This window comes from Thalassophryne amazonica, chromosome 12, assembly GCF_902500255.1.
Source record: "Thalassophryne amazonica chromosome 12, fThaAma1.1, whole genome shotgun sequence".
Lineage (NCBI taxonomy): Eukaryota > Metazoa > Chordata > Actinopteri > Batrachoidiformes > Batrachoididae > Thalassophryne > Thalassophryne amazonica.
In genome coordinates this window covers 34,862,413-34,884,298 of record NC_047114.1, presented here as the reverse complement: position 1 = coordinate 34,884,298, position 21,886 = coordinate 34,862,413, and the positions used below count along the sequence as shown (strand labels likewise).

Sequence of the window (21,886 nt, the reverse complement as noted above, 5' to 3'; positions counted from 1 at the left end):
ATGCGTGAGCCAGTCCTTTGCTTTTGGCTTTATGATGCTTTATCATTTGTCAGTGCTTCACACAAAGCCAGAAATATTCAACCTCTCATTCGGTGGTAGTGAGGTGACAGAAGGAGCAGGTCAGCATTTTTAAACAGAGCTACAGAATGTCTTTTCTTGAGGATTATGAGGTGTTGTGTTCTATTGGTTCTGGCTCATTTGGAACATGCCAGAAAATCAAAAGAAAGTCTGATGGCAAAGTAAGTAACACTTTAGTTACTTTTTTCATATAAAACAGTTAAAGTTGTGGTATTAGATGAAGTCGTTTGCTGTCTCCTGATTGTGTAACATTTTACATCTGTCCATCCAGCCTTCATTTTTCTGCCTCACATCTGTGGTCAAGTCTCTCTGGCAGCAAACTGACCTGTGAATAAAGTAACAAAATAGTTTTTCATGTATCTACTACTATGAGCAACAGAATAGTCGAGTCCCATGTTTCTTGAAATAGAATATCTCCACCTAATGGACATTTACCATTAATGCAGGTACACCAGAATTTCACGAGCTTTCATTTAAAATACAGATTAAAACCTCTACATAAAAACAGAAGGATCATTGTGGAGATTTGTTTTTAATTTGAGTTTTAAGCATCGCCTTGACTTTTTCTGATTTTTATCAGATTAAATTAAGTCAAAACACATGTTCAGGGACTTAAAATTTCATGTATCCATCCCCTGTCATATTTAAAGGAATATAGCTGTAAAAGTGAAAAAAAATGTTTGAAATTCATCATATGTAGTTTGTCCAATTACTTATGGTCTCTGAAAATGGAGGGACTGTGTATAAACATGGCTGCAATTCTTAAATGGTTAATATGATATTTTACTCAAATACTTGAATACAGAAATTTTGCACATTTTAATTGTTTCATCTCAAATTGATGTGATTGTTCACAGAAGCAAAACTGATCATTTGATTTGATCCATACTGTCCAGTTTGAACTTTCAAGTTCACCCAACAGCAAAGGTCATGTGACCAGTGATGGTTGCTCCTTTTTGATGCGTGAGCCAGTCCTTTGCTTTAGGCTTTATAGTTTATCAGTGCTTCATACAAAGCCAGAAATATTCAACCTCTCATTCAGTGGCAGTGAGGTGACAGAAGGAGCAGGTCAACATTTTTAAACAGAGCTGCAGAATGTCTTTTTTTTTTTTGAGGATTATGAGGTGTTGTGTTCTGTTGGTTCTGGCTCATTTGGAACATGCCAGAAAATCAAAAAGTCTGATGGTAACGTAATTAACACTTTTACTTTTTCATATAAAAACAGTGAAACTTTTTAATGTACACTCACAGAAATATTTAACCCTAACCTTTAAGATTTATGTAATCTTATTACATGACAAATTCCCATTTACTTTTTTAGATCATTTTAATACAAACCTACTAAATAAACCTTACATGATGCATATTCATTACTGTAATAAATCCTATTTATTTGAAAAGCATAATCCTCAGCTTTATGCATTTAGTATTAATAAAATATAATTACTCTAACTGAATAATAATGACTATTTATTTAAAATAAAGTATATTGTTTGAATTGCATAGTAATTATGTCACCTATGCCATTTATCTTGTATAGGTAACATAATTATTATGCAATTCAAACAATATACGTTATGTATTTTAAATAAATACTGTAATTATTATTTAGAGTAATTATATTAATACTAAATACATAAAGCTGAGGATTATGCATTTCAAATGAATAGGATAATATGCATCATGTAAGGTTTATTTGGTAGGTTTGTATTAAAATTATCTAAAAAGTAAATGGGAAATTGTCATGTAATAAAAAATTACATAAATCTTAAAAGTTAGGGTTAAATATTTCTGTGAGTGTATAAATTGACTAAAAGAATCTGTGTGATTAGCAAATAACATATTGTATTTTATTGGGTAAACTGACACATATGGTTGTGTTGAATTGTTATTTTCAGATGTCTTTAATGAAAACCATTTGTATTTGTAGATTCTGGTGTGGAAGGTGGTGAGGTACAAGTCCATGAAGCCACATCAACTAAGGTGTCTGCTGTCAGAGGTTAAGATCCTGAAGGACCTCAACCACCCAAATATCGTCCAGTATGTTGATCACTTTTTAGACTGTGAGAGGAAAAAGCTCTACATTGTGATGGAGCACTGTGAGGGTGGAGATCTGGACACCCTCATTCAGCACTACAAAAGTAGAGGGTAAATCTGTCATCCTGCATGTCTTTGGATGTTTCAGTCCAGCATCATTTCAGGACGGCCTTACTTGTGTTCTTTGTAGCTGTATTAACTGTCTGTCTCCTCGTTCCTGCAGGAAGTTTCTGTCTGAGAACTTCGTACTTCACATTCTGTTGCAGTTGTGTTCTGCACTGAAGCACTGTCACAAACGGCCGGACAAAAGTGTTGTGTTGCACCATGATTTGAAACCAGCAAATGTTTTCCTGGACAAGAACTTGAATGTGAAGCTGGGCGACTTTGGTGTGGCCTACGTCCTCCCCAGCAAGGACCATGTCTGCAGCGGTCAAGCTGGGACTCTTCTTTACATGAGTCCGGTAAGTCACTTTTCTTGTCTTTTTCTTTTAAAATCTTCTTGTCCTTAAAAATACAAGACACTTACAAGCATGGGTCAATACAGAGCACAAAGGGATCTGACTCAGGAACAGTGGTCGTTTCTACACCAGTGGGTGAGCTGACCTACACCTTTAAACGTGGTCATGGGTGGGGAAGTTGAGGCTCCTTCAGCAGATCAAAAGGCAAACAGTCGTGTTGAAGAAGGTCCAGTTGTGTCTTACGTGAACCCATTGCTGGAGTTAGTGACTCCAGGCCAAAGATGTTATATATGAGAACTCTTTGCTCCAGGCCAAGAGCTCCTAAAGTCTGGAATTTCTCTTTAGGAAATGACAAAGCAAAAAAGTTAAAACTGCAAAACAAACTGTCTTGTCATAAATGTTGAATATCTCACCAGAAACTGTGCAGATCATGCAAACTTTATTGTTTTGTTTTCCAGGAAAAGGTGACTAAAATGCTGTCCGATGAGCGATCAGACATCTGGGCTTTGGGGTGTCTGATATACGAGCTGTGTGCCTTCGTGTAAGTTCTGCTACTCAGATTTGAGCTGATTTTCCTACATTGTTGACAACACGGCTGAATAGTTTTTGCTGAATTTCTCCTCTTTAGGCCTCCATTTACTGGTGGACAAGGGAAGAAGCTGGAAGACTGCATCAGTAGTGGAGCATTTAGGAGAATCCCCGTCCACTATTCCGACTTCCTGTACTCCATCATTAGGGACATGCTGCAAGTCACGGTGAGAGTCATGATACACTCAACAAAAATATAAACGCAACACTTTTGGTTTTGCTCCCATTTTGTATGAGATGAACTCAAAGATCTAAAACTTTTTCCACATACACAATATCACCATTTCCCTCAAATATTGTTCACAAACCAGTCTAAATCTGTGATAGTGAGCACTTCTCCTTTGCTGAGATAATCCATCCCACCTCACAGGTGTGCCATATCAAGATGCTGATTAGAGACCATGATTAGTGCACAAAATGGGAGCAAAACCAAAAGTGTTGCGTTTATAGTTTTGTTGAGTGTATTTAAAAGAAATTTTAGTTTGGTTTCCACCTGCTCACTCATTTTGGGAATCTCATAGATCCAAAAAAAAGTGTTTCTGTGCTGCATTAGTGATGGATCTTGATTTTGTCTCTTTCCAGGTCAGCAGGAGGCCGTCGGCAGCAGACATCATTAAGCGGCTGACTGACAAATGTATTGAAGACTCGAGGTCACGCCATCCTGATCGTCATCTTCCACAGCCTGTGTCTGTGAAACACATCAGTCCCAAGAAAAAACAAGCACAGGCTCCACAGAAGAAGGCGGGCACAGCTGTGAATGTGAGTGTTACCACCAACAACCAGAGAGGTTCTGTTTACAGCAGCAACTGTTTGACTGTCAGACGGATTACTCAAAACGTTTTGAGCCCATCTCCACAAAACCTGCTCAAAAGATTTCATCCAGTGGAAGTACAGTAGGTTTTGAGACAGTGGCAGCGCCAAGGGGGGGCTTGGGGGAGCTTAAGCCCCCCAGTAATGAGCCAAGCCCCCCTTTGGCCCACCCAATAATTCTGCCAATGTGAATAGCGACTGACATATCTGTGAATCTCAACGGCAGTTTTGCGCTGAGAATGTGTCAATAATGTGTAACTGAGCAAAGTGATGAATGCAATCATTCTAAGTGATGTGTGTGTGCATTGATACTACATTTTAGAGGAGCACGGTGACTCAAACATATACCTTGGTATTTATAAAGCAATTTACTATATATTGTTCATTTTGATGACATTTTGTGGAGCCCCTCCCCCCCAGCAAAAATTTCCTGGCGCCGCCACTGTTTTGAGAAAATGGGTTCCACCATCACAGCCCATTTATCAATTTTTTAAAAAAATGATCAGCCTGAAAACACAATTCATTGCACTTTTCCACATCACCTCCAATATTTTAAAGATTTGTTTCTGTTAGTTTCTTGACCAACCCCAAAATATAATGTCGCTAACCCCCTTTTTTAAAATAATTCAGGACAAACAGAAGAAAGCAAAACCACGAGTTGGTGCTCAGCAACAACGCCGTCCGTGGAGGTGACCTCCATCGAGCATCTTTGAAGTGCTACACTGACACGCCTCAGTCAGCAGAACAGACAGCACCATGAGCCTCTGTGCAACACCATGAGCCTCTGTGCAACACCATGAGCCTCTGTGCAGCACTATGATACTCTGTGCAGCGCAGCAACTCAATACTTTGCTGTTTGTACATAAGAATAAATATATATATTTTTTTAAAAGCAAAATGTACATGTTTAATATTTTGTGTTTTGTTGTATTTTTTTTTTAGGCTGTCAGTTTCTTTGAGCTGTTCATTTCAAATGTGGCAGAATGACTGACTGTAAAACGTGTTTCACAAAAATACATTAAATAAAAAAGTTTGAATTTTATTTGGTGTTTCTGAAATAAACAGTGTCAGAAATCATACACACAGCAAACCTAATATTTGGTTGATCACACTAGCGGTGGGCGATACTGGGAATTTTGGTATTGATCCGATACCAAGTAAATACAGGCCCAGTATCACCGATATCAATACCGATACTTTTTCATATTTAAGCTTCATAGATCCAAAAAACCTAGGACAGAATTTTGCCAAACATTGTATGTATGTGACAACAAAATACTTTATCATAATCAACATTTTTGTTTTAAAAAAAAATCACTCAACACAACACAAAATCTCCTGAGGTAGAGGGTTGACTTGAGGAGAGCGCTGAGTGGGTGGGCCAGGCTGAGCCTATCTGCATGGCTGTTGGCTGGCGCCGCTGAGCCACGTGATGGTGCAACAACAAAAGCCCGGGGGGGGGGTGCGCTGCTCCGTGTTGTGTGGCACAGCACATCACTGTTCTTACAGACAGAGAGTAGACTTTGATGAATCTGTGTGCGCAGCAGTCAGTGCGTGCGGAAGAGAAAAAAAGCTTGAGTATCGATCTTTTTACATGAGGATCGTTCAGTATCAATACCAGCGTTGGTATCGATATTAGGATCGATCTGCCAACCTCTAATACACACCTTCTCCCAGCACACTCACACTTCTGCCAGTGGTGGAAGCATTCCCGGAAGGCCTCTTTTGGAACGTTGTCCAGCTGGTCCATAATGCTCCGCATGATGTCTTCCTGTGACTCAAATTGATTCCCTTTTTGTGTCTTTTTGAGTAGGGACCCTGATGAATCACGAGTGTGTTATATTTGACCAGGAAAGCCTGATTTAGTGGAGCAGAATGGACAGGTGCAGTGTCATTATGGAGCTGCCAAATTTTGTTTGCCACACAGCCGGTGTTTTGTGGCACACAGCATCACAAAGGTGACGGAGGCCCCCCTGATAATGACTGTTATTAATACTAGTGCAGTGCCCATAGGATGTTTTTTTTTTTGTTTGTTTACTTTGGGGGGAGGGGGGCAAATATCACTTGCACTGTAAAATAATAAGGAACAGGATTCAGTTTGGTGTTGGCATATCAAATTAAAATGATATTGAACAAAGAAAGATATTAGTTAATACATTTGTTTGCTGTCATTTGATGATTAACATCACACTGTTCAAGGTTATCATTAACTATCTAATTTGGTCGGATAAAGTATAAGGCAATGTTCTTTAGTGTGTTTCGTAAAGATAACCACAAACTAATTCCATGCTTTTTAAAATTCAAATGAAACAATATTAGTTATTGAATTAAGTGTTGAAGCTTGAAGAATAGAATCAGAGAATCAGAATCACCTTTATTGTCATTGTAATTTGCATTACGAGATTTGAGTGCAAAAACGTGCTTTCCGTGGTGTGAGTAATATTTAGCCAATATAAAAGATAGTGAAATTTAACTGTAAATTATTCAGAGTATATGTACAACTAATATAAACATAAGGTGAAATAAAATAAAATAATAATAGTACAAGGAAACAAACATTATGTGTGTGTGTGTGTGTGTGTGTGTGTGTGTGTGTGTGTGTGTGTGTGTGTGTGTGTGTGTGTGTGTGTGTGTGTGTGTGTGTGTGTGTGTGTGTTTGGCATGTTTATGATATTAGTTCATTTGTTCAATGTTTGTGTAATAAAAATATAATGAACAAATGGTTAACAGAAAAAAAAAAACACAATGTTGTGTGAGAAAATCCACAGCATGTCACAGTGCAGAAAGAAGCTCATGAAGGAAGTAAAAATCTGAGTTGTCTGCTTATTTTGACGAGTTACCGACACTAACACTCCCCTTTGTGCTGTCAGGGCTGACACATACGAGCAGCTTTAGAATTATAATTCATGCTTTACTTTATCCAAGTATTCAAAATGGTTGCTGAGCCATTTTCAAACAGCATCTACAAGTAAATTAAGAGATTTGTTATTTGAGTTTCATTTTGATAGCCATGGCAATGGCATTGGTATCAGTGTGATCATAGTTCAAAAACTAAAGTATTAAAAATTACTCACTTCTTGAAACATGCACTGTAACTTATTTCATTATGGACCTTCTATCAGGCTGGATGGTCAGGAATTGCTGTGCACAAATGCACAGCTCAAACAGCTCTGGTTATTAAAAGGCTTTACTGGTGAGGATTGCAGAGGTCGGTGCACGAGTAGGCAGTCAAGGAAAAGCAGCAGTACAAAAATTATCAGGCAAAAAGGCGTGGTTGTTACAACAGGCTGGAGGTCAGGAACATACAAGGAGGCAAGCAGGACTATGGAACGCAGGTACAGAGCTGGAATGAAGGCACAAGGCACAAGAAACTGGCGAAGAACTAACACACCCAACGAGTTTATATATAACCCCAGGTGATAATCAGCAAATCAGCAACAGGTGCGACACCTTCTCTCTCTCTCTCTAGATAGTCATCACACTACTTAAACCCACGCAAGCGTCTCACTTTCCTAATACCCCCATCACACATACACCGATTGAGGACGAATTGCATCAGAATGACACATCTGGCTACAATCAGGAAATACTGAGGTGCGGTCCGAAGACCAATGGACGCAATCTGTGAGCATTTACATATTTGGTCCCATTCGCTCGGCTGTCCCGAGTGTGTTGCACATGTTCAAAACACTCTTGGTGCCATCGAGATGGGAGGCACATCTGTCGGTGGTCTATATGCAGTTTTTGCATCATCTGATCACAGTCCGCATATTCTGACGGCATCAAAACAGCATCTGAAATGATCTGATCGCGGTTGATTGAGCTCTGAGATCCAGATGTTTGGACATCAAGCAGTCTTTAGCGCCTTTTATGGCCATCTGACAGCAGTCTGTGTCATCTAAACTGATGTCTACATGCACCTTGGATGCCATTGTGCAGGCGTGGACGAGGTAATCTGGATGCGTTCTGACACTGCTGACCACGCCTGTTTTCCTCCTGACTGTGTCCAGTGATGGTAATATTTGCCTTTTCAGCCTGGATCCTGCACATTCTTGCTATGTGTGACGGGGGCTTAAGTCCGAACCTTTTTACTCAACCTTGGGGTATTTCTTGAAAGTAAAGCACTGCTGTAGACAGGAATTTGAGAATGGCATTGTGTTTCAATTTGACCTTTTATTGATTCTGTAAAGCTTCTTTGTGACAGTCGCTGTTAAAAGCACTATACACAAAATTTTTGTTTGAATTTATTATGTTTATTACTCAGAAGCCTCCCACATTCAAATCACCATTAGGTGATTTAATTAAGCATTGCCTGACAATAGACCTATGGTCAAATTGATCAATCAGGTCATTCTGTCGGATGATGGGCCATTTTATTGTTGATTTCGATTTGCAGAGCATTGTGCTGTCAGCGTTTTAAAGACAGGCACACAGCTGAGAATATTTCCCAAGTTTATGAGGATGTTCTTGAGAATTTCAAAATTCAGAACAAGGTCTCTTTCATTGTAACTGACAGTGCTTCAGATATGATAAAGGCATTCACACTGTTTCCACCAGTTCATGTTGAGAGTGAGGAAGACAAGGAGGATGACACCTCTGACCTAGAAGTGGTCAGTGTAGAGAAGGAACTTGCATACTTTCCTCCAGAAAGAACATCCTGCATTGCCCATAGTCTACAACTAGTGGTATGTTATGCTGTAGAGCAGGGGTAGGCAACCTGTTCCAGAAAGAGCCATGAGGGTGCAGGTTTTCTTTGCAGCCACTGACTCCACCAGGTGATTTCACTGATTAATATCACTTTGAGCAGATGGAATCAGTTAATCAGTGAAATCACCTGGTGGAGTCAGTGGCTGCAAAGAAAACCTGCACCCTCATGGCTCTTTCTGGAACAGGTTGCCCACCCCTGCTGTAGAGGATGCTGGCTTGATAAAAACCCTCCTAGCTAATGTTCAGAACCTTGCATCATTTTGCTGAGCTCAACAGCCCCATTTCAAAATCACCCAGGAGCTTTGTGAGGTGTTAGAACCTTCTGTGGAAGCTACAGGCCGCTGTCAGGCAGAGAAATCAGTGACATCAGTCTTTGTGATCCCTTGTATCAGAGGCCAATACAATAAAAAACGTGAGGACGACTGGGAACCAAAAGTTTGTGTCCACTTTACAAACTTCACTTGATAAATGTCTTGAAAATTTTGAGGACAGAGTGCTTCCGGTTGACTGCCATGCTTGATCCCAGATTCAAACTGGACTGGTGTACAGTGGTCCCTCTACGTTCTAAAAATAACCCGTCATAGGCGAAATCCGCGAAGTAGTCAGCGTTATTTTTTACAATTATTATAGATGTTTTAAGGCTGTAAAACCCCTCACTACACACTTTATACACTTTTCTCAAACAGGCATTAACATTTTCTCACTTTTCTCTCCTGTGTAAACACTCTCAAAGTTCAAACCTTAGTAGAAAAAAAAATAGAACATCTTCATATAAATAATTATGATGGCTTTTAGAACTAACAAATTTAATTTTAACGATTAACCTACGAGGTTGGCACGTAAGAAATTATTAATAGTGACTCACCAGTATTTCACAGTTCCTCTGACCGCGCCTCTTCGTCCTGGCACCGCTCCGCTGTCGCGTCTTTCTCCACTGACTGACACCTCGGTGCACGTGTCTTTTTCCGAGTGAAGAACACAGTTATGGGTAGTTGTTGGTGCTCTTTTTTCTTCTGGGCGGGAAGATTATAAACAGACACACGCAGAACACAATGCGCGTGCTGTTTCTTCGCTCACTACCTCCGGTGTTACCATTGCGGGATGGATGCGGGACCTGCAAAGAATCCAAGTCATTAAAAAGATACAAACCTCTCTCAGTGGCCACGGAGCTCTGCGGCTGCGGTTACCGAGACCATGCAGCGCTGCAGATTTTTCCGCAAGAATTCTATCCTTGCAGGCTGCTGGAGCGCTCTGCATCAAAACAGCGAGTGTAGTCTCTGGACCTGTTGCCAGATTTTGGCCGCAACTCCACACAGCAGACAGTGGGGCGGTGTGAGTGGCCTGCTGCAGCATTTATCGAGCCCACAGACTCGGTAAGCGCATCGGAGGCAGTGAGAGCAATCGCGGTGATGCCAACCGGCTGTCCTGATGAGGACGCAGAACACAATACGCTGTTAAAAAAAAAAAAGAAGAAGAAGAAGCATGCAAAATTGCACTAAAAAATCTGCAAAACTGAGAGGCAGCGAAAGGTGAACCGCATTATAGTGAGGGACCACTGTATTGGTGAAGAGCACAAAATCGAAGCCACCTCCTCAAAAGTCAATGCTACCTCTGACATTAGTACCCAGACAAGGAGACACCCCAGACTCTTTTCCTACATGGGAAGCCAGTCAGCTACCGTGCCAGTTGACACAGGCTTGCATGAACTCCCTGTCTACCTGAGTAAACCCTGCTTGACAGGATGCTGATCCTTTGGTGTTTTGGAAAGAAAACCAGAGCAGTTTTCCAAACCTAGCTGCACTTGCCTGTAAATCTCTGGCCATACCTGCATCCTCTGCACATACTGAGAGTATCTTTAGTGTTACAGGAAAACCATTGAGGAACCTGTGACAATTAGATGCAGCAATGCTACCCTATAAATTAAGAGCTGTAATAAATTATTATTGCATTTAGCACAATTTTGTGTCATTTGTTTGTTTTAAAATAAAAGTAATATTACACATTATTCAAAACGGGCAGACGGTCTGCTCTGTGTCAGCCTCATCCCGTCAGATCTCAGAAGCTAAGCAGTGCAGGATCTGGTTAGTACTTGGATGGGAGACCTCTTCAGAACACCAGTTGGCTGTGTGTGTTTCTCCAGGTAAAACTGCAGGGCATCCGGCATAAAACTTGTGCCAAATACCAATGGGGATCTGGCTGGATCAGCTGTGGCGACCCCTAACAGAATGGTAGCAGCCAAATGGACAACAACAACACATGGAGAGAATTTGTGTAAAATTTCAGTGTTTTTAAAGGATTTTTAGTATTTAAGCCAAACCTTTGTTAAACATGTCAAATTCTTCCTGTTACTTGGCAATAAGGGATTTTTCTGAATTTGCAATGATTTTAATTCCACATCCTCTGGGGTGGAGTCAGTTCAATTCAAATTGCAATTCTTCAAATGAATTGAAATTCCAAATTTGGAATTTTGCATAAGCCTGCTGTGGAGAGAGGAAAACCTTCCAGAAGGACAACTGTCTTTGCAGCAATCCACCAAACAGGCATCTATGGTAGTGTATGGTAGGCCACAGACAGAAGGCACTCCTTAGTAAAAGGCACATGACAGTCCACATGGAGTTTGCCAAAAGGCATCTGAAGGACTCTCAGACCATGAGAAACAAAATTCTCTGGTCTGATGAGACAAAGATTGAACTCTTTGGCATGAATGCCAGGCATCATGTTTGGAGGAAACCAGGTACCATCCCTACAGTGAAACATGGTGGTGGCAGCATCATGCTGTGGGGATGTTTTTCAGCAGCAGGAACTGGGAGACTAGTCAGGATTGAGAGAAAGATGAATGCAAAAATGTACAGAGACATCCTGGATGAAAACCTGCTCCAGATCACTCTTGACCTCAGACTGGGGCGACAGTTCAGCTTTCAGTAGGACAATGACCCTAAGCACACAGCCAAGATATCAAAGGGGTAGCTTCAGGACAACTCTGTGAATGTCCCTGAGTGGCCCAGCCACAGCCCAGACCTGAATCTGATTGAATATCTCTGGAGAGATCTGAAAACGGCTGTGCACCGACGCTCCACATCCAACCTGATGGAGCTTGAGAAGTACTGCAAAGAGGAATGGACAAAACTGCCAGAAGATAGGTGCACCAAGCTTGTGGCATCATATTCAAGAAGACTTGAGGCTGTAATTGCTGCCAAAAGTGCATCAACAAAGTATTGAACAAAGAGTGTGAATACTTATGTACACGTGATTTCGTAGCTTCCTACTTTTAATACATTTGCAAAAAGTTGATTTCTTAGGGGTTTTTTTTTATTTTTAATTAGTTTGCAAAAATTTCAATTTTTTTATGTTGTCATTATGTGTGTTGTGAGTAGAATTTTGAGGGGAAAAATAATTAAATGTATGAATTAAAAGTAAATTGATTTTATTATGTTTAACTAACTGGTAGTCAGTGGTAGGCGAGAGGACAGAGCATAGAGTGCTGTGTGAAAGTCTTAAGCACCCAGCTGTTTCAGTATAAAAGTGTTATCATGAAAGACCATTTTTGAAATTTACAAATGTTAATTAACAGAAAGTGTTGGAAAATTTTGTGCATTTCATTCAAGTAACAGACTTTTACAGATTAAAAATAAAAACAGTGGAATTCTTTGTAGGATGACAATCGAATGCATGACCCCACACGACAACAAACACTATTACAGATACTAAATAATGAATCAACATGATGTTCTTGTAAAACCATGACATCCTTCTTCCAGAATTCAGCTTTAAACATCAAAAGTAATCACAACAGATATTTATTTAGTCCTCATAAAATGACATTTGGAATCATTTCCTTGTGCTTGCAGCATGGGGATGGTTTCATGCCTATGATTTTTGCACAGTAATGTACCTGTATAATGTATAAATGAACACAGCAGTGCAAAGTGTCATTTAATCATTAATACTGCATCTTTGAGGGTTATTGTGAAATAGAGCTTTGAGCTGTCTATAAACAGTGCTGTTTGCCGTCTGTGTTGACTCGTGTCAGTGACTCTGCTGTGAACCCGCTGACTTTGTTTTCCACTAATATCTGACATCAACAAAGAAGTACAATGCAGTGATCCAAAACAGAATAAATTCATTTAAGTTCATAAAGTTCTGTTAAAACTAAAATTCAGGCAGTTTAGGATTAGAAGATCGTTGCATGAGGTGTAATGGGGAAAATCTGATGTATATCCTTCAAAACTTAATAGACATGAAAAAGCCCTTTTAAGTTGCAAAACCAGGTATTTTATGGGTTGTACAAATCCGTATGAAGGTGTCAAATGCCACACTGAGTCAGAAAGCTTTTAAATATCACCAAATGTGACCAACAAAGGTCATAGAGGCCATGACTCTGACTGACTAAGCGTGTTTACATGAACAGGTCAATGTTCATGAAGCACCGGATTTCAGTCAGAGAAAATAATAATGGCATATCAGCTCATCAAGAGCAGTCCAAGTTTGCTTTAAAAATTAAAATCTGTGAAGTAAGATATAGGCAGGAGTGGTTACTCAGGAGGGTAGAGGTCTTCAACTCATTCCAGAAAGGGCCAAGAGGGTGCAGGTTTTCTTTGCAACTACCCACTCCACCGGGTGATTTCACTGATTACCATCACTTTGAGCAGTTACTCAACAAAATCACCTGGTGGAGTGGGTGGTTGCAAAGAAAACCTGCACCCTCTTGGCCCTTTCTGGAATGAATTGAAAACCTCTACCCCAGGGAGACTCAGATAAGGAATAGAACTTTCATGGTGATGGAGCATCAGCTATGAAATTGTGGCTATGTGGTGTATTTCTTTGGGCATGTCCCCAACAGCTAGAGAGAGCCAAGGAGATGCACATTTTTAACCTCATTGTGGCAGATAGATGGTTAATTTTGAAAGCTGAGGATGGACCAGTTGTCTGCCTAGGTGGTTCCCATCCAGGGCCCAAGGCTATCCTGTGGTAAGGTGGATATGGTGACATGTGGCACCATTGCATGCTCCCATACTCGACTTGACTTGTAGGCAGGTGAAACACCATCTGTAGCATAGTGAGTGTGGACAGACTGCTGAGAAAACGGAGTCAAACTGAGTCACATCAGCAGTAATCACACATACTGATGTGTGTATATGCAGGCCAGTTGGTCTTGACTGTACACTGTTGGGTCTGTTAATAACCCTTTTCAATGGCAGCGTGGACCCACTTTGGTTTCATAATGTTGTACGTCCATTCAAATACAGTAGTGATCAGAATAATAGTAGTGCTATGTGACTAAAAAGATTAATCCAGGTTTTGAGTATATTTCTTATTGTTACATGGGAAACAAGGTACCAGTAGATTCAGTAAATTCTCACAAATCCAACAAGACCAAGCATTCATGATATGCACACTCTTAAGGCTATGAAATTGGGCTATTAGTAAAAAAAAAAAGTAGAAAAGGGGGTGTTTACAATAATAGTAGCATCTGCTGTTGACGCTACAAACTCAAAACTATTATGTTCAAACTGCTTTTTTAGCAATCCTGTGAATCACTAAACTAGTATTTAGTTGTATAACCACAGCTTTTCATGATTTCTTCACATCTGCAAGGCATTAATTATGTTGGTTTGGAACCAAGATTTTGCTTATTTACTAGTGTGCTTGGGGTCATTGTCTTGTTGAAACACCCATTTCAAGGGCATGTCCTCTTCAGCATAAGGCAACATGACCTCTTCAACTATTTTGACATATCCAAACTGATCCATGATACCTGGTATGTGATATATAGGCCCAACACCATAGTAGGAGAAACATGCCCATATCATGATGCTTGCCCCACCATGCTTCACTGTCTTCACTGTGAACTGTGGCTTGAATTCAGAGTTTGGGGGTCGTCTCACAAACTGTCTGCGGCCCTTGGACCCAAAAAGAACAATTTTACTCTCATCAGTCCACAAAATATTCCTCCATTTCTCTTTAGGCCAGTTGATGTGTTCTTTGGCAAATTGTAACCTCTTCTGCACGTTTTTTATTTAACAGAGGGACTTCGCAGGGGATTCTTGCAAATAAATTAGCTTCACACATGCGTCTTCTGTCACAGCACTTACAAGTAACTCCAAACTGTCTTTGATCATCCTGGAGCTGATCAATGGGTGAACCTTTGCCATTCTGGTTATTCTTCTATTCATTTTGATGGTTGTTTTCCATTCTCTTCCATGCATCTCTGTTTTTTTTGTCCATTTTAAAGCATTGGAGATCATTGTAGATGAACAGCCTATAATGTTTTGCACCTATGTATAAGTTTTCCCCTCTCCAATCAACTTTTTAACCAAACTACGCTGTTCTTCTGAACAATGTCTTGAACGTCCCATTTTCCTCAGGCTTTCAAAGAGAAAAGCATGTTCAACAGGTGCTGGCTTCATCCTTACATAGGGGACAGCTGATTCACACCTGTTTGTTCCACAAAATTGACAAACTCACTGACAGAATGCCACACTATTATTGTGAACACCCCATTTTTTATGTTTTTTTTTTTTTTTTTACTAATAGCCCAATTTCATAGCCTTAAGAGTGTGCATATCATGAATGCTTGGTCTTGTTGGATTTGTGAGAATCTCTTGAATCTACTGGTACCTTGTTTCCCATGTAACAATAAGAAATACTCAAAACCTGGATTAATCTTTTTAGACACGTAGCACTATTATTCTGAACACTACTGTACATAAGTATTCAAGTGTTTTTACACCACCACAAAGGAAATGAAACAATGAAGACATACTTCAACTGTAGACATCGAAGGACATTTGAAATTGCTGGCTAAGGCTAAGCGTAAATTTGGTAAGATTGTAATTCACGTCGGCAGTAATGACACTCGGTTACGCCAATCGGAGGTCACTAAAATTAACATTGAATCGGTGTGTAACTTTGCAAAAACAATGTCGGACTCTGTTGTTTTCTCTGGGCCCCTCCCCAATCAGACCGGGAGTGACATGTTTAGCCGCATGTTCTCCTTGAATTGCTGGCTGTCTGAGTGGTGTCCAAAAAATGAGGTGGGCTTCATTGATAATTGGCAAAGCTTCTGGGGAAAACCTGGTCTTGTTAGGAGAGACGGCATCCATCCCACTTTAGAGGGAGCAGCTCTCATTTCTAGAAATCTGGCCAATTTTTTGGGATCCTCCAAACTGTGACTGTCTAGCGTTGGGACCAGGAGGCAGAGCTGTGGTCTTATACACCTCTCTGCAGCTTCTCTCCCCCTGCCATCCCCCTATTACCCCATCCCCGTAGAGACGGTGCCTGCTCCCAGACCACCAATAACCAGCAAAAATCTATTTAAGCATAAAAATTCAAAAAGAAAAAATAATATAGCACCTTCAATTGCACCACAGACTAAAACAGTTAAATGTGGTCTATTAAACATTAGGTCTCTTTCTTCTAAGTCCCTGTTGGTAAATGATATAATAATTGATCAACGTATTGATTTATTCTGCCTAACAGAAACTTGGTTACAGCAGGATGAATATGTTAGTTTAAATGAGTCAACACCCCCGAGTCACACTAACTGTCAGAATGCTCGTAGCACGGGCCGGGGCGGAGGATTAGCAGCAATCTTCCATTCCAGCTTATTAATTAATCAAAAACCTAGACAGAGCTTTAATTCATTTGAAAGCTTGTCTCTTAGTCTTGTCCATCCAAATTGGAAGTCCCAAAAACCAGTTTTATTTGTTATTATCTATCGTCCACCTGGTCGTTACTGTGAGTTTCTCTGTGAATTTTCAGACCTTTTGTCTGACTTAGTGCTTAGCTCAGATAAGATAATTATAGTGGGCGATTTTAACATACACACAGATGCTGAGAATGACAGCCTCAACACTGCATTTAATCTATTATTAGACTCTATCGGCTTTGCTCAAAAAGTAAATGAGTCCACCCACCACTTTAATCATATTTTAGATCTTGTTCTGACTTATGGTATGGAAATAGAAGACTTAACAGTATTCCCTGAAAACTCCCTTTTGTCTGATCATTTTTTAATAACATTTACATTTACCCTGATGGACTACCCTGCAGTGGGGAATAAGTTTCATTACACTAGAAGTCTTTCAGAAAGCGCTGTAACTAGGTTTAAGGATATGATTCCTTCTTTATGTTCTCTAATGTCATATACCAACACAGAGCAGAGTAGCTACCTAAACTCTGTAAGGGAGTTAGAGTATCTTGTCAATAGTTTTACATCCTCATTGAAGACAACTTTGGATGCTGTAGCTCCTCTGAAAAAGAGAGCTTTAAATCAGAAGTGTCTGACTCCGTGGTATAACTCACAAACTCGTAGCTTAAAGCAGATAACCCGTAAGTTGGAGAGGAAATGGCGTCTCACTAATTTAGAAGATCTTCACTTAGCCTGGAAAAAGAGTTTGTTGCTCTATAAGAAAGCCCTTCGTGAAGCTAGGACATCTTTCTACTCATCACTAATTGAAGAAAATAAGAACAACCCCAGGTTTCTTTTCAGCACTGTAGCCAGGCTGACAAAGAGTCAGAGCTCTATTGAGCTGAGTATTCCATTAACTTTAACTAGTAATGACTTCATGACTTTCTTTGCTAACAAAATTTTGACTATTAGAGAAAAAATTACTCATAACCATCCCAAAGATGTATCGTTATCTTTGGCTGCTTTCAGTGATGCCGGTATTTGGTTAGACTCTTTCTCTCCGATTGTTCTGTCTGAGTTATTTTCATTAGTTACTTCATCCAAACCATCAACATGCTTATTAGACCCCATTCCTGCCAGGCTGCTCAAGGAAGTCCTACCATTATTTAATGCTTCAATCTTAAATATGATCAATCTATCTTTGTTAGTTGGTTATGTACCACAGGCCTTTAAGGTGGCAGTAATTAAACCATTACTTAAAAAGCCATCACTTGACCCAGCTATCTTAGCTAATTATAGGCCAATCTCCAACCTTCCTTTTCTCTCAAAGATTCTTGAGAGGGTAGTTGTAAAACAGCTAACTGATCACCTGCAGAGGAATGATCTATTTGAAGAGTTTCAGTCAGGTTTTAGAATTCATCATAGTACAGAAACAGCATTAGTGAAGGTTACAAATGATCTTCTTATGGCTTCGGACAGTGGACTTATCTCTGTGCTTGTTCTGTTGGACCTCAGTGCTGCTTTTGATACTGTTGACCATAAAATTTTATTACAGAGATTAGAGCATGTCATAGGTATTAAAGGCATTGCGCTGCGGTGGTTTGAATCATATTTGTCTAATAGATTACAGTTTGTTCATGTAAATGGGGAATCTTCTTCACAGACTAAAGTTAATTATGGAGTTCCACAAGGTTCTGTGCTAGGACCAATTTTATTCACTTTATACATGCTTCCCTTGGGCAGTATTATTAGACGGTATTGCTTAAATTTTCATTGTTACGCAGATGATACCCAGCTTTATCTATCCATGAAGCCAGAGGATACGCACCAATTAGCTAAACTGCAGGATTGTCTTACAGACATAAAGACATGGATGACCTCTAATTTCCTGCTTTTAAACTCAGATAAAACTGAAGTTATTGTACTTGGCCCCACAAATCTTAGAAGCATGGTGTCTAACCAGATCGTTACTCTGGATGGCATTTCCCTGATCTCTAGTAATACTGTGAGAAATCTTGGAGTTATTTTTGATCAGGATATGTCATTCAAAGCGCATATTAAACAAATATGTAGGACTGCCTTTTTGCATTTACGCAATATCTCTAAAATCAGAAAGGTCTTGTCTCAGAGTGATGCTGAAAAACTAATTCATGCATTTGTTTCCTCTAGGCTGGACTATTGTAATTCATTATTATCAGGTTGTCCTAAAAGTTCCCTAAAAAGCCTTCAGTTGGTTCAGAATGCTGCAGCTAGAGTACTGACGGGGACTAGCAGGAGAGAGCATATCTCACCCGTGTTGGCCTCCCTTCATTGGCTTCCTGTTAATGCTAGAATAGAATTTAAAATTCTTCTTCTTACTTATAAGGTTTTGAATAATCAGGTCCCATCTTATCTTAGGGACCTCGTAGTACCATATTACCCCATTAGAGCGCTTCGCTCTCAGACTGCGGGTTTACTTGTAGTTCCTAGGGTTTGTAAGAGTAGAATGGGAGGCAGAGCCTTCAGCTTTCAGGCTCCTCTCCTGTGGAACCAGCTCCCAATTCAGATCAGGGAGACAGATACCCTCTCTACTTTTAAGATTAGGCTTAAAACTTTCCTTTTCGCTAAGGCTTATAGTTAGGGCTGGATCGGGTGACCCTGGACCATCCCTTGGTTATGTTGCTTTAGACGTAGACTGTGTTTCATAATTATTGTATGGCCTTGCCTTGCAATGTGGAGCGCCTTGGGGCAACTGTTTGTTGTGATTTGGCGCTATACAAGAAAAAAGTTGATTGATTGATTGATAGACTTTCAGCTTTAATTCCAGGGGGTTAATATTACATTAACATTTAGGAATTACAGACATTTTATATACTGTCCCTTTATTTTCAGAGACCATGTGTGATAAGAATAAGAACTTTATTAATCCCGAAGGAAACTGTTTTGCCAGAGTGCCGAAACAGTGAGTACGTTTATGCAAAATGACTGAAACACACATGCACAAGTAGTGCACGTAGCTGAGTAACTGAAAAACTGATTATGTACTCATTTTGCAGAAGGGGGAGAAGTTGATTGCCACAGGTAGGAAGGACCTCCTGTGGCATTCTGTGGTGCACCGCAGTGGCCTCAGTCTTTGGCTGAAGGGACATCAGTGTGGCATGCAGGGGGTCCCGGATGGTGAGCAGTTATCTCAACATCCTCAGACAAATGGAAACAAATATAAGACCATTGTTAAGAGACGCTGCCGGCCATTCCACTCTGTGCACACCCGATCCTCGGAAAGTCGGACCCGATTAGTATGTGGCTTGGAACACCAGGGGACTGGTGTAAAACTCTTCCTACTTATTCAAAATATGTCAAATATTCTTTAGATAACTCAGAGGATAAATAGGTGAACATTTCAAAGTTCTATCTATCCACTTTTTTCTAACCCACCTATTCCAGTTAAAGGTCACAGATGGTTGGAGCCTTTCCCAGCCATCATTGGGTGACAGGCAGGGATGTTATGGCAATCCCTCAGTGGTGAGGAAGATTGGATGGTGGATATGGAAGTAACTGAACAGACCCAGTCTTGAAGCACAGTTTGACAGGCGCTGCATGTGGTTGCTGCAGGAAGTTCTGCCACTCAGGATCTTCTTTGTTCTATATGTTGTTCGTTCTCATATTTGTTAAGCCTTCACTCCTGTGTGGATCATTACCTGCCAGCTGGGTCAGCCCCTTGGTTGTTCTTCCCAGGTCTTCCAGTTGATGGAGCAGCTATTAAGGTTAAGCTTCACAAGGTCCTTGTAGCTTTTCTTCCAGACCATTTTCCTGTGTTTAGCTGAGACCAGAAGATCTGCTCATGAAGTCGGCTGTCATTCATCATAGCGGGGTGAACCATGACGTGATGACACACTCGATGCTCTGGTGCTTGGCTTCAACCAGGACTCTGACTGATGTGGAGGATACTCCTCAGGCAGAGTTGGTGGAATTGCTCCAGGGTCTCCAGGTGGCGGCAGTAGGTAGTCCAGGCCTCCGATCCTTACAGCAGGATTGGCATGACAACAGCTTCACTAATGAGGATTTTCGTCTTGTGTCGAGGGTAGACCCAGGACAAGGTCTGCCCTGTCTAGCCTGTCTTTAGAAGTGGAAGGAAGGCGGGGCATCCAGAGGGAGCCCATGCAAACACCACACAGAAAGGACCAATTGGAAAGCAAACCCGGGACCTGAGTTACACTCAATTTCTACACCATTTCTCTGGGCCTATCGGCATTTCATTGTTTAAATAATTCTCACCATTTCATTATAGTTTGTTCTAAAGCCTTGTATGTAGACTATGTGTAGCAGATAATACTCTCTGCTTCTGCTTTATGATTGACTCCTCCCACTTGGGATGCAAACTCTGTCTCCGGCCTTGGAGGTGGATGCTAAAACCAGTTGGCTAAAACCCGGGCTCTGGCCCGAGTGTCCTTTGGTTGTCGGGGGACTGAGACCACATGCAGTGACTCCTGCTGGTCGCTGTCATATATGCTCATGGTGAATCTACCAACTGCATGTAATTTATCTAAATCAGCGGTCTTAAACAGATTCCAGAAAGGGTCCAGGTTTTTTTTTGCAGCCACCAGGTGATTTCACTGAACAACATCACTGAGCAGATGGAATCAGACCTCTGATCTAAATGTTGCACCATCTAAACAGCAAATGAACCACATTTGTCGTGGAATAATTTTCTCCTGCCTCACAGTAGCAATGCTCTAGCTCAGCACCTGACCACACCACATCTTAAGACCAACACACTCATGGGTGCACATACATAAGCCCATGTATATTTGCTATTTAAACATGGTCTCTGGGTATGAAAATGACTGGATCGCAAACTAGCAATGACACTTTTGCTGCACCGTGCGCTGCTTTGCACCTGGTCCAGAGATGGACCACTTAGCATTTTCATCTGTGCAACATTATTTACAGTATAATGTGTCAGTCATCCATGTACACACAGATCTCAGGTGCTCAGCTGCATACCATAGCAACCTGGGAATATAAGGACTTTACTCAAGGACACAGTGATCCTTTACCTTCCTCACCCACATCTTCTAATGTGGCCAGAGAAGTGTGCAACTTTAACTTTTAGGCCACCACTTCACAACCATTTTCACTTACATCAGTGGACAATTACACTAATTTATGCCCACAAGGTAATGATACCCGTAGTTACACGGATAATGGGTTAAGTCAATCTTGGCTGTGGTGTAATGTCTGACCTTCAGACAAAAGACTGACCTCTGGATGACAGTGCCAGGATAATTCTGGAGTCGACCTAAAAATTGACATACCAAAAAAGCTCTATGCTTCTTTTGGAGAGAGCATGGCACCCTCTTCCCTTGGGATTTTTGGAGACCAAGATTTCTTAAACCTTTGTTTTTTTTCCCCCATGTTGGAGTAATGCAGAGTTTGTGTTTTAATGTGTAACAGAACATTCTTGTGCAACTATGTATATCCAAAATATTAATGCAAGTGCCACAGTCTGAACACAAGCATTTCACAGCTGGACGAGAGAAAGTATTACAGAAGCCTTGAGTAATATCCCCCAGCAATCACAGCATGTCATGATCAACCT

General features: G+C 40.6%; 1 protein-coding gene across 1 annotated transcript; it reads left to right on the top strand.

Moving 5' to 3' along the window:
- Positions 1 to 146: 146 nt before the first annotated feature.
- On the top strand, positions 147 to 20,410 carry LOC117521205 (serine/threonine-protein kinase Nek2-like). The gene is made up of 8 exons (XM_034182549.1): positions 147 to 239; positions 2,009 to 2,226; positions 2,339 to 2,576; positions 3,032 to 3,114; positions 3,202 to 3,328; positions 3,744 to 3,948; positions 8,529 to 8,656; positions 20,108 to 20,410. The coding sequence occupies exons 1-8, from the start codon at positions 147 to 149 to the stop codon at positions 20,408 to 20,410; spliced, it is 1,395 nt and encodes a 464-aa protein (XP_034038440.1).
- The last annotated feature ends 1,476 nt before the right edge of the window (positions 20,411 to 21,886 follow it).

Coding starts and splice junctions, on each gene's coding strand:
- LOC117521205 (XM_034182549.1), top strand. CDS start 147: ATGTCTTTTCTTGAGGATTATGAGGTGTTGTGTTCTATTGGTTCTGGC. Junction 2,227..2,338: donor CAGCACTACAAAAGTAGAGG/GTAAATCTGTCA, acceptor TCGTTCCTGCAG/GAAGTTTCTGTCTGAGAACT. Junction 2,577..3,031: donor CTCTTCTTTACATGAGTCCG/GTAAGTCACTTT, acceptor TTTGTTTTCCAG/GAAAAGGTGACTAAAATGCT.